The 12,205-nt window shown below is 37.8% G+C and overlaps 1 protein-coding gene across 7 annotated transcripts in view; it reads left to right on the forward strand.

Annotated features, from left to right (window-relative positions):
* PCNX1 (pecanex 1) overlaps positions 1 to 12,205 on the forward strand; it is a 172,472-nt gene that overhangs the window by 42,984 nt on the left and 117,283 nt on the right. For 6 of the 7 annotated variants that reach the window (XM_089907905.1, XM_030763392.2, XM_030763391.2 and 3 more), the window contains exons 3-5: positions 2,244 to 2,349; positions 6,440 to 6,485; positions 7,633 to 7,722. In XM_089907905.1, coding sequence (XP_089764031.1) covers positions 2,244 to 2,349; positions 6,440 to 6,485; positions 7,633 to 7,722 — 242 coding nt within the window. The remainder of the gene's footprint in view (positions 1 to 2,243; positions 2,350 to 6,439; positions 6,486 to 7,632; positions 7,723 to 12,205) is intronic. The other variant, XM_089907904.1, reaches the window with a different exon arrangement.

Here is a 12,205-nt window from a genome sequence, read left to right on the forward strand (position 1 = left end):
AAGTTAGAGAGGTAATTTCCATTAGCTAACTGTAGCCAATGGCTTAGAGTTAGAAACCCAATGAGCAAACAGGGACATGGTAGTTATGAGGCCATTCATTTAAAAAACACACTAGAATTCAAACAGCTATAGTGAGAAGTACATAAATGGAAGGTGAACTTGTAAGCAGATTGTATTCTGCCTATATCTTTTGATTGCAGCTATTGGAATCCCCACCCAAACAGGCTTAAGGTAATTTATGGCTCACGTTACCGAAAAGTCTGTGTTTAAGGGATGTCTTCAGATGTGGCAATGTGCAGAATTTCAAGTAGCTTCATGACTCTGGTTCCCTTTACCAGGCTGTGCTTTTCTTTTAGTTGGCTTCTTAGACAGGCTCTCCCCTTATGCTTGTAAAATGGCTACGGCAGCTCCAGGACTCATCTTCTCAGCATTAAGACAAGCAGATAGAGAGAAGTTTCTTCTCTCAACAGTAGAACATTTCTGGCCTGAGTTGGGTCATGTGCTTGTTCTAGAACTACTAGTTGCTGTGACCAAGAGATTGGGATATGCTGATTGACTTTGGCCAGTAGAGCTTACCCCTAAACTTGAGAGTGGGGTCAGCATTACCCACAGCCATATGAGAGATTGGGATGAAGTGATTCACCAGAAGAATTTGGAGTTGCTTTTTTTCTTGTTGTTAACCAGGAGGTGGAATTAGATGCTAGATGGTAAGATAGCTTATGTCCGCAATAATGTCGAGCATATATACTAGAGCTTTTATCCTTGATAATAATAGCTAAAAAATTTATTGACTGACTTTGTATACCAGGTAGAATGAGTAAAAATCTTTGGGCAAAAATAGGATTATGATAACTTTTAGGCCTGAATTGTTCTAAAAGTTGTGTTCTTGAGGAACTTTATTATAAAATTGTCTAGGGGACTTCCCTGGTGGTCCAGTGGTTAAGACTCCCTGCTTCCACCACAGGGGGTGTGGGTTCGATCCCTGGTCATGGAACTAAGATCCCGTATGCTGAGTGGCTCCCTCACTAAAAAGAAAATTTCTTGAACTGAATAAAAATGAAAATACAACATATCAACTTAAAAAATTTTTTTTAATTGTCTAAGTTTTTTGAAATTTGGTGTGATTTTTTTTTTTCTCCTTATTTTAGGATCCTGTTATCTTTAAGTTCTATATGTGGACTTCCTTAGTTCTTTGAACCTAGTACTTTTCTCTTTTGTCTTTCTAATGCCTGTTTTTACTACGTAGCATCATTTCACTTTTTAAACCTGTGCCTTCTAACTCTACACATGCAAGTCTAAAATCTTAGGTTCCCAGCTCTGTGAAACAAGTTAGTATCCTAGTTAAATTCTGTTAACTTAAGAAATACAGATACAGATAGCTTGACCAGGATAATTGCTCTCATGCATGTTCGTCATTGTATCATGCAGCTCAATCAGACTGTGCTCTTGGAGAGATCAGGGAGTGTAAGATCTGATTACTTGGGACTTCCCTGGAGGTGCAGTGGCTAAGAATCCGCCTGCCATTTCAGGGGACACAGGTTCATGCCCTGGTCCAGGAAGATCCCACATGCCGTGGAGCAACTAAGCCCATGCACCACAACTACTGAGCCTGCGCTCTAGAGCCCGCGAGCCACAACTACTGAGCTTACGTGCTACAACTACTGAATCCTGCGCGCCTAGAGCCCGTGCTCTGTAACAAGAGAAGCCACCGCAATGAAAAGCCTGCCTGCCACAACGAAGAGTAGCCCCTGTTCACCGCAACTAGAGAAAGCCCGTGTGCGGTGATGAAGACCCAACACAGCCAAAAATAAATAAATTTAAAAAATTAAAAATAAATAAATTGAGAAAAAAGATCGGATTACTTTCTGACCAATTTCTCTTTGCTGTTAGGAAACAAAAGGCAAATAATTTCTTTGCTAGAGTGGTTTTATGGCACATATCATAAAATATGTGCTATATTTAGTATGGTACAATTATAATCAAGGCCAGTTTCTAATATTGGATTGGATATAGACAGTTTGGGAGAGAGTTTTAAATGTTTTGGAGTAGTGACATGGTTATAAAACAGTTCAAATTTACCAGACTTATAAAAGAAGAACGATTTTTTTCAATTTGCTATATTAAATATCCGAACCTGTTAGTTTTACAGAAAAAAGGATACTAACTTAAAAAACAAACAAAAGGAAAACCATTGGTGTCAGAATAATGACAGTTATTCTCCTTTTCTTATTTCTTCCCCACAGTGATCCTGGTGGGGGCATTGAAATGTCTGAGTTCATTCGAGAGGCCACACCCCCAGTTGGTTGCAGTTCAAGAAATTCTTATGCTGGCCTTGATCCAGGCCACCAGGTAGGAACCTGTGCTGTTGTATTTTGCTTTTCTCCCTCCTCCTGATGGCGGTCTCACGTGCTCTCTTGTCTGTAACAGTCAGTCAGTGTTTGGGTTTATCTTGCTGATTAATAATATTTTGATTGTTTACTGATTATCTTTTATTACCATTATTTTAAATAGAATTTTCACATTACTTAAGTACTTTGTTGCCGAGCACATACCAGATGCTAATTGCCCAGGGGTAGTTTTGATCGAGACAGTTGTGGTGAGCGCCCTTGGGAACTTTAGCTCCTAGTGTGTGCTTATTTACCTTCATGGTGTCTGTCTGTATTGGAGACATATAGGTTATCCCTTGTGCTTTTCTCAGTCTCTTTGGATAGAATGAAATGACTTAGTCCTTAAATATGGCTGCACATTTTATATTCTTAATTAAACCTGGCCTTTCTTCTTACTGACAAATATTAGCAACATCAGGTTACCCTGGGGAATAAGCCTACACTTTTGCAACAAATTTTGAAGAGCCACACCTTTTTTTTTTCTTTTTCTGTTAGGACAGACAAAAGGACACAGCAATGGCCAGCCACCTTTGGTAACTCTACTCTTGGCATCATGTCCATTAGAACTTGCCCTACTTGTTTTAGGGAGGGTGTCCCATCTTGAATGTAATTATTGCATGTCTGCACCTAAATGCACAGTTTTCCTTAAAATATTAACTCTTGAATAAAAAAGGGCAGATATCAGAAGCTATTGTGCTACTTAGATTTTGGTGTTTTAGTTTTATACTGTTTTATACCAAAAGGAATTATTGGCATAATCATTGTTATTCTTTAGGGAAGCTGAAGTGGGGAAGTAAAGTTGGGCTTTTTGTATATCGGTAGAGATATTACCAATATAGACATACCATGTTTATCACACATGTTTTATTATATAGGTCTTATTACACATTATCATAGTTGTATATAAATGTCTTCTGTACTAGATAGTGAACTCCTTGAACACAGTAGCTCTGTCATAGTCATTGTGATCATTCTTTCCTTCCTGCCACTGCTACCCTTCTCCTTTCCATCTTCTACTCTCCATTCCCACCCCCGCCCTGTCCCTCTCTTCCCTTTTATCACTTACCTTCCTTAAAATATTTTAGTGCCTGATGGTATTTAAGGCATTTTGTTTGTCCGGGATGTGGAGTGGGTCTTAACCCTCAAAGAGTTTGCAGTTTCCTAGTAGATGTCTATAAGTAACTGAAGTTATAAATATATGTTACCAAGTAAGTGTAAGTACAAGATACAAAGTAATAGTTGCCATAGGAATGGTACAGAAAAGGGGCTATAGATTTCAGAGGAGAAAGTAATTGTTTCCAGTTAGAGAGAGGGGCAAGGCTTCATGGAGGAGGTGGCCTTGCCTGATTGCTCTTTAGTTGGAAGTAGTTTTTCTTCTCTGACATCCATAATCCTTCCTGGACTTTCCTTTGGCACTTATCAAGGAGAAGAAACACTGGACCATCTTAGTTTGTGCAAACCTATTAAGTAAAAACTTTACCTCTAAGTGTATGAAGATATCATTTTTTTCTTAATTTTTTCCTTTTCTGAATGTGTTTATTTTTAGAAAGTTAGCAAATAACAAGAAGAAAATAAAAATCATCTGTAATGTCATAATCAAAAAAACTTTTTAAACAAAGAGGGATTTTAGTGTGCTGTTCTTTGGAACTTGATTCTCTTTACTGACTATATCATGAATGTTAATATTATTAAGTGTTTTTCTGCAGTGACATTTTGGGGACTGTATTGCATTCTTTTATTTGTATGCACTGTGGTTTATATTTTCAATCCCTTATTGTTTCATGTGTGAACAGTCACAACTCCATTATATTTGGGGGGGGATAAATTTTAAATAATACAGAAAAGCGTGAAGAATAAAATATAACCACCCATTGTATCTGTTAAGATTGCTTTTGTCACCAAATAATAGAACTCAACTAATTAGGTGACTTAAAGAAATAGTTTTATGTTTGTCACCTAAGTTTGGAGCTGGTTTAATAGCATTTGTTCAGCAGCTCAATAATATTAGGGCTCTGGGTTGGAATTTCCCTAGTTCTTTTGGCTTTTCCTTAGAGTTGCAGGATGAGCACAGCAGCTTCAATTATGATCCTGTTGAAAAGTTAAGAAGCAGGTGACAGTGTGGGGCAGAGTTGTCCTTGCTCATCATCTTCTCAGACATGAAAAGGTCTTTCCTCAAAGCCCTCCAGCAGACTCTCCCATACATTCATTGAGCAGAACTAGAGCACACACCTAGGTCAGAGTCTGGGCCCTCTTCTCATAAGTCAGAAGATAATATGCCCAACATTTGAACAAAATGGGAAGCTTGTTAAGGAAAGAAAAAGAGAACACTTTGAGGTTGTGAGCGAATGACTACCGTACGCATATTCAAAAAACATTTTTTTTTTTAAGTTTAAATTCTTAGAAGGGTGGCATGAAATGGTGTTTTTTGTTTGCTTACTTGTTTTTAAACTTCTGTCTAGGAAGTTACATGTTTATTATTCTAGTAGGTAAATAACATATGTTAGTTTTATAACTTGTTTAGCAGGTGTGAGAAGAATGAAACTCTTGCAGTAAAATGCTTTTTGGCCTTTTTCTTTCTGTCTAGTTGCAGTGCTTTTTATGGCTAATTGAAAGCAGAAATTAGGAAAAATCAGGAGAATCAAACTTAATAAACAGTTCAAAAAATATTGCAAAGCTCGTTTTTTTTATTGGCTACATAAGAATTTATTAGTAGTTTTAACCTGTATGTGTATGCTTATTTTTACTTACTTTTTCACTGACATATAACTTTTATACAGCATAGTATACACTTATTAAGTGTACGGCTCAGTAGATTGTTACATATGTGTACACCCATTTAATTGCCGTCCAGACAATTAGACAATTAGGCTCTGCTGTCCAGGGCCCTAATATTATTGAGCTGCTGAACAAATGCTATTAAACCAGCTCCAAACTTAGGTGACAAACATAAAACTATTTCTTTAAGTCACCTAATTAGTTGAGTTCTATTATTTGGTGACAAAAGCAATCTTAACAGATACAATGGGTGGTTATGTTTAATTCTTCATGCTTTTCTGTATTTATCCCCCCCATATATAGACCAAGAAAGTCCCTCATGCCCCTTCAAAGTCAGTATTAACCTATATTTTGACCAAATTTCTCATTGTGTACTTCTGTTCAGTTGAATCAATGAAAGAAAAGATTTGGCAAAATATGAGTATTATATGAATGTTCTTGATTTTAGTGTAAGGTGTTAAATTTGCTTGACTATTTTCTTCTTGAATCCCTTGAAAGCAGGTTATAAAAAGAGTTACTCAGACTTGTTGATTTAGGAACTGTCATGTTATATTTGGTTTCCTTAATGTGTTCATGGAATTTGTGGTATTTGTTTCTATGATTTTTATGGTAGTATAATAATTGATGGTTATGAAATTTTAGGGACGTCTTATACCATCTTGAATATAAGCCCTAAAAGCTCCGCAGATTTTAGTGTTCTGTTTATAGAGTTTGTGCTAAAAATTCCTTTTTCTTAGATGCCTTAGTTTTTTTTTATTCTTTAAAAATATGTTACAGCAGCCTACAAAGAAGTACTTACTTTCTGTCTGAAACTCAGGAAAGAACATACTGATTTACTAACAATTTGAAAGTAAGATTTAGGTTGCTCTTTGTTAGTATGTTATGTCCTCCAAACTTTCCCTTTATATGCTCTGATAAGTCTAAATTTATTTCAGGTAGACTTAACACCTAGTTTTGCTTTTGTTTATAACTTGAACATGTCATGATACAATATAAAAATGACAATGACCGTTTGGCACAGATTGTTCGAGGTTGGAGACTCTTGCCCTGGGGGCTCCATCAGTCCTGAGTACGCAGAGGGATTCAGTGTCTCAGCAAATCTGTACTAGGTGCGCAGCATGTGCCACAGCAGACAGGGAGTGCGGCTCTGATATATCATGGCCTTTTGGTGAAAGTGACTGATAACATGTTTTGATAACATAATTTCATTTGATAATCTTGCTAGTCTGTGCCGATGGCGTAGCTAGCATTTCGTTTACTTCATGTCATGTTTTCAGATTGGATCTGGTTCCTCTCGTCTTGGAACAGCAACAACTATTAAAGGTAGGTGTGATCTAACCCGAAAGTTACCTCTGACTTTCCATTTCTTTTTTGTCCCTAGTAAAGATAACTGTATCATATATTTACGTGTAATGAAAAATCATTTTTGAAATTATTTTGTGGATAAAATTATGTATCTTTTTTATGGTAAACTTTTAAAAAATTTATTTAATGAATTTATTTTTGGATGCATTGGCTCTTCATTGCTGTGCGTGGGCTTTCTCTAGTTGTGGCGAGTGGGGGCTACTCTGTGATGCGGTGCGTGGGCTTCTCATTGCGGTGGCTTCTCGTTGTGGAGCACGGGCTCTAGGCGTGTGGGCTTCAGTAGTTGTGGCTCATGGGCTCTAGAGCGCAGGCTCAGTAGTTGTGGTGCACGGGTTTAGTTGCTCCGCGGCATGTGGGATCTTCCCGGACCAGGGCTCGAACCTGTGTCCCCTGCAACAGCAAGCAGATTCTTAACCACTGCATCACCAGGGAAGCCCAAAATTATGTATCTTATATTAAAGATTAATTGATTTAAATTGTGGTCTCCTTTCATCATCCAAATTTCATAAAAGTATTTGACCATTTGCATGACATTGTATGAATTATAAATTTTGATCTTTAAGAAACTTCTTTGCCTTGAGGGAAAATACTTTCATGGGTTTTGATGAGGTTCATAGAAAACTAATTTAATGTGAAACCTTTAAATTGGGCAGGAATAAGACACTAAAAAAAGTTTCTTTCCTGTACATCTTATATATCGCTTTTATTCAATACATCTATTTCAGATAAATTCATTATTATTTTTGCCCTATAATTTTATAACTCTCTAATTTTCCCTGGAAGGGAATTTTATGTTGTTTCAACTTGTTATTACATGATTTGCATTTCCTTTTTAAAACTTCTTTTGAAAGAAGTAGTTGTATTAGCTAATATTATGAAGCTTTCCATATTTGGTTTGTAGCACTATGAGAATAATTATGTGAGCTGACAGTCCACGATACTTCCTGTTAGTTTAATGCATCTCCCATCATTGTAACCCTTGATACAAAAACTGCTTTAGTTAATACGTATCTACTGTACTCCCTCACGTCCCTCCTTGTTATGCCACCCTGTACGGCCTTTACTTTTCATATAATGTCTTCATGGGTCTCTCTTCACTTTGTAGGAGATACAGACACCGCTAAGACTTCTGATGATATCAGTTTAAGTCTGGGCCAGAGCTCTAGTCTTTGTAAGGAAGGAAGTGAAGAACAGGGTAAGAACATTTTACTTCATGATGCCCTTATGTATTATGGTGACCAGGGTGAGTTTGTGGAATGTGCTGCTCATATTTTGGCAGAAGTTTATAATAACTTAATATGGTATTTTTTAGAAACATTAAAATAAAATGATTTGCTAACATAACAGTAACACAGTGTTATAAGTACTTACAGCTTTCTGGAATTCAGCTACACATGTTCTGCCAAGTAAACAGGGAAACTTTATGAGCATATGCCCCAGAATGAATGTCAGATGGGAGATAAGAATCTGCTATTCCTTTAATTGGTCAGAGCATCTTGCTTAGCTTAGTGATAACCTAGTATTTAAAACTGTTCTCTTCCATTCAGTATGACGTCTAAATGCCAACTACTGTATATGTTGCCCAACTGCAGAAACGACAATGCGTTTTCACAGAGAAATAACTTGCTGTTGGACTTACTGAGAAACTGTCTGCTTCCAGCTTGGTGCCTTCCTGTAGCAGATTTTTAATCTTTAATAGAAATTTTGGTTTTAAGTGATTTTTTTTTTCTCCTTATGCAACTCCATTATAAATGAGTATTTTGGATTTTATAGAGTTCCTTTTTTTTTTTTTTAAGAACTGCCACATTTTCAAGTTTGGTTTTTAATTTTCAGACATAAAAGAATGGATATGTCATACCCATTTCAAGTGGAGATTATCCTAGGTTATATAATCAGTGAGCCAAAATTGGATTAGAAACCTGTCTCCCTGTTTCCAGCCTGTTGTTTTTATTAGCTTATGGGTGATGTTTGGTAGGCAGGCAAGGTGATAAATTTCCTGTACTGAATTATGAAACTTATTTCTGAAGTTACAAATAGATCACTGAATTGTGACATTTCCCCATGAATTTAATGTTTTACCCAGGTTTAATTCTTGCAAGTATGTTTTGTTCCTGGTACTTAGCATTCCAGGTTTATCACTGTAGCTGCTTTTTTGGAATTACAGTACCTCGTCACTGTTTGCTTCTGTGGACCACCCCTCACAACCTACCCCTCTCCCCTTAAAAATACTTTTAAACATACTATATGGTATGGAAGCTATTTTCTTATAAAAAGGAAAGGCAAATTAATCTCTTTGAGAATTACAGTATTCCTTTCTATAATATGTAATCATTAGTGTCTCAGAAACTGGATAGTGATCTTAGAGGGGCTAGTGCCACTACCATTACGGGTCATAGGTCTCTTTATTTTCCTCTGGAAAGTACCTTGTGCAAGTACGTTGGGAGTTATATTCCTATAAATCTACCCTGGCAGATACATATTGACATAGATAATGGTGCTTGACAGTAACTGAGTGCATACCATTGCCCTGTGGGGGGTCAGCACACTTCCTCTGTAAAGCTTTGTTGGCCACGTGGTCTCTCCTGCAGCCACTCAGCTCTGCCATTGTAGAGTGAAAGAGGCCGTAAACAACGTATAAATGGGCGGGAATGTCTGTGTTACACTAAAACTTTACTCACAAACAGGCAGAGGGCCTCTTTGGCTCTACAGGCCTTAGTTTATCAAACCCTGGTTTAGGTCTTTTTCTAAGCACTTTATATGCATTCACCCAGTTAATCTTCACGACAAGCATTTGAAGTTAATACGGTTATTATTTTCACTTTACAGATGAGTGTATCATAGCTTAGAGCAAAGTTATAAGAAACTTGCCCAAAGTCACCCATCTGCAAAGTGGCAGTTCTGTAGTTCAAATCGAGTTCTAAATCCTAATTTTAATCACTATGCAATACTACTTTTACATAGTTTTATAACTTGCTTTCATCATGTAACATTTTCACACGTATTTCACATTTAACAATTATTATTGAGTACTCATATGTGCCTGGTACCAGTCTAAGTACTAGAAATAATGGGTGAACAGACAAAAATTTCTACCCTTATGGCTTCCATACTACTAGTACGGAAACATACTATTATAAATCAAATATAGATGTAGTAATAGAGACAGAGGATAGGGCGTGCTGGGGGCTCTGGCCATCGTAAGTTTAAATAGAACGGTTGAGGGAAAACCTGGCTAAGCACAAAGACCTGAAGGAGGTGAAGGAGCGAGCCGTCGGGGTATTTGGGAGGAAGGCGGCCTCCGTGCAGAGGTAGCAGCACAGGCAAAAGTCCTAAAGCAGGAACATGCCTGTCAGGTTTGAGAAATAGTGGGGCTGGTACAGAGTAAGTGAGGCCAAGTTACAGTCTTGTAAGCCATTTTGAAGATTTTGCTTTTAATTTCCAGTGAGATGATGAACTGCTATCTAGGGTTTTGAGCAGAGAAGGGTCATCATCTGTGTTACATTTTAACAGTTGTTGTGGCTCCTGTGTTGAGAGTATACTAAAAGGGGCAAAGGCTGTTGCAGGGAGCTCAGTTAGCAGATTATTGCAGTAATCGGGGCACAGATCAGGGCAGTGAGAAGTGGTCTGACTGTGTGGCAGATGTCAATGAGAGATATGTGGATGGATTTGGAAATACCGTGTGAGAGAAATAGCAGTCATAGGTGACTCTTAAGATTTTGGGGTTAAATAATGGGGAGGATGGAGTCTCCATTAACTGAAAGGGGGAAGACTGAGAAGGAGCAGATTGAGGAGTGGGGAGAGCATGGTGGAGGGCAAGAGAGGGAGTTCAGTTTGGGCATATCAGGTATGAGTTGCTGTTAGACTTCTAAGCAGCAGTAATTGGTAGATAATTAGATAGGCCTGGATTTCGGGTAAGAAATCTGGGTTGAGGTTTTAAATTTAGGAGTTTTCAGTGTATAAATATTAAAAATTCAGTTATGTCAAATGTGGGGTTGGGTTAACATGAAATTCATGAACTAACAGGGAAAGCCTCTACGGTTAGCTGGCCTGGAGTTGAGGCAGCCTGGCTCCCTGAGCCGAATCCCTGTAGATCTTGGCTACGGTTAGGCACCACCTAGTGGCTGTCGTTCATTCTGGCTTAAATATCAGCAGGGGCTCTTCTGGCTCTCTGACTGGTTTGGATTTACAGGACAGTGACCTTTAGTTAGTTGTTAGTTAGCAGTTAGTTGACTAGTTGGCACTCATTTTATCAACATGATTCAGGATGATTGGGAGAAAACTGAGTTTGTGGGGATGTGTCCTCTACGTTTTCTAAGAAGGGGTTATCTACAGTTTCCCTCCCCAGCCTCGCTCATGTCTTCCCTACCCAAGATCAGAACTCTAGTCCATCGCTGTATAGTACCGGGGCTGGGTAGAAGATGCAGGAACTAGTTACACGTATTTCTGAACTTCAGTTATTATGGGGCCAGAAAATTGGATGAGACCTACAAAAGAGAAAGTATAGATAGAAGAATGAAGAGTTCCAGCTGTTGAGCTCTGAGCCACTGCAGTCTAATAAATCCAGGAGACTGAATTGGAACAACTGGTGAGGTAGAGGTGTGTATCCCCACATTTCAAGGAGAGTACAGTGATCACCTTTGTCAAATGTTGCTGATAGGCCAAGTTATATGAGACTGAGACTTGACCATTGGACTGAGCGTAGAGGTTGTTGGTGACCTTGATAAGCTTCTTAATGGGGTGGGACTAGAATACGTGGCAGAGGAGGTGAATTGAAAACAGTGAATATGGACTACTTTTTGGTGAATTTTTGTAAAGGAGATCAGAGGTAGAAGGTGATAGCTTGCAGGGGAAGTGAGGACAAAGGAGGAGATTTGGAATTTCTAAGAATGTAAGAGAAATAATGGCTTGTTTTTTATAATTGATGGGGATGATCTAGAAGAGAGGAGGAAGATAATGATTTTTGTTTATAAAAGTAGTATGTTCTAGAAAATACAGTTAAGCATGAGGAAGAAGATAATTTACACTTCTGCCATCGAGATAACTGTTGTTAATATTTTTTCGTGTCACTTTTTTCCTTATTTTTTATTGTGATATAGTTTACATACCATAAAATTCACCCTGCTAAGTACACAATTCAGTGGTTTTTAGTATATTCACAGATTTGGGTACCCATGACCACTATCCAACTCCAGAACATTTGCATCACACCCAAAAGAAACCCATAACCATTATACTCCCCATTTCCTCCTTCAACCAGCCCCTGGCAACCACTAATCTACTTTCTGTTGCTATGCATTTGCCTATTTTGGACATTTCATATAAATGGAATTTTGTAATATGCGGCTTTTTGTGTCTGGCTTCTTTCACTTTGCATGTTATAGCACGTGTCAGGACTTTATTCCTTTTTATGGCTAAATATGGTATACTACTTTTAACATTCCTACAAACATACGTATATATACCCTTAGTATTCTCTTTAACTCTTACAGACTGGAGTCATATTTTTTATATAGTGCCATCTTTTTCACTCTGAGTATTTTCTCATATTACATAATCTTTGAAAACATTCGTAGTGCCTGCATGGTGTTATTACTAGACAATGTAATTTATTCAACCTCATTTTATTGGACATTTTTATAGTTCTGTGTTTTAAGGAGTTTCATAACAACCTGAGACGA

Source organism: Delphinapterus leucas, chromosome 2 (genome assembly GCF_059928025.1).
Source record: "Delphinapterus leucas isolate spDelLeu-1000000601 "Yukka" chromosome 2, BTC_Dleu_Yukka2, whole genome shotgun sequence".
Lineage (NCBI taxonomy): Eukaryota > Metazoa > Chordata > Mammalia > Artiodactyla > Monodontidae > Delphinapterus > Delphinapterus leucas.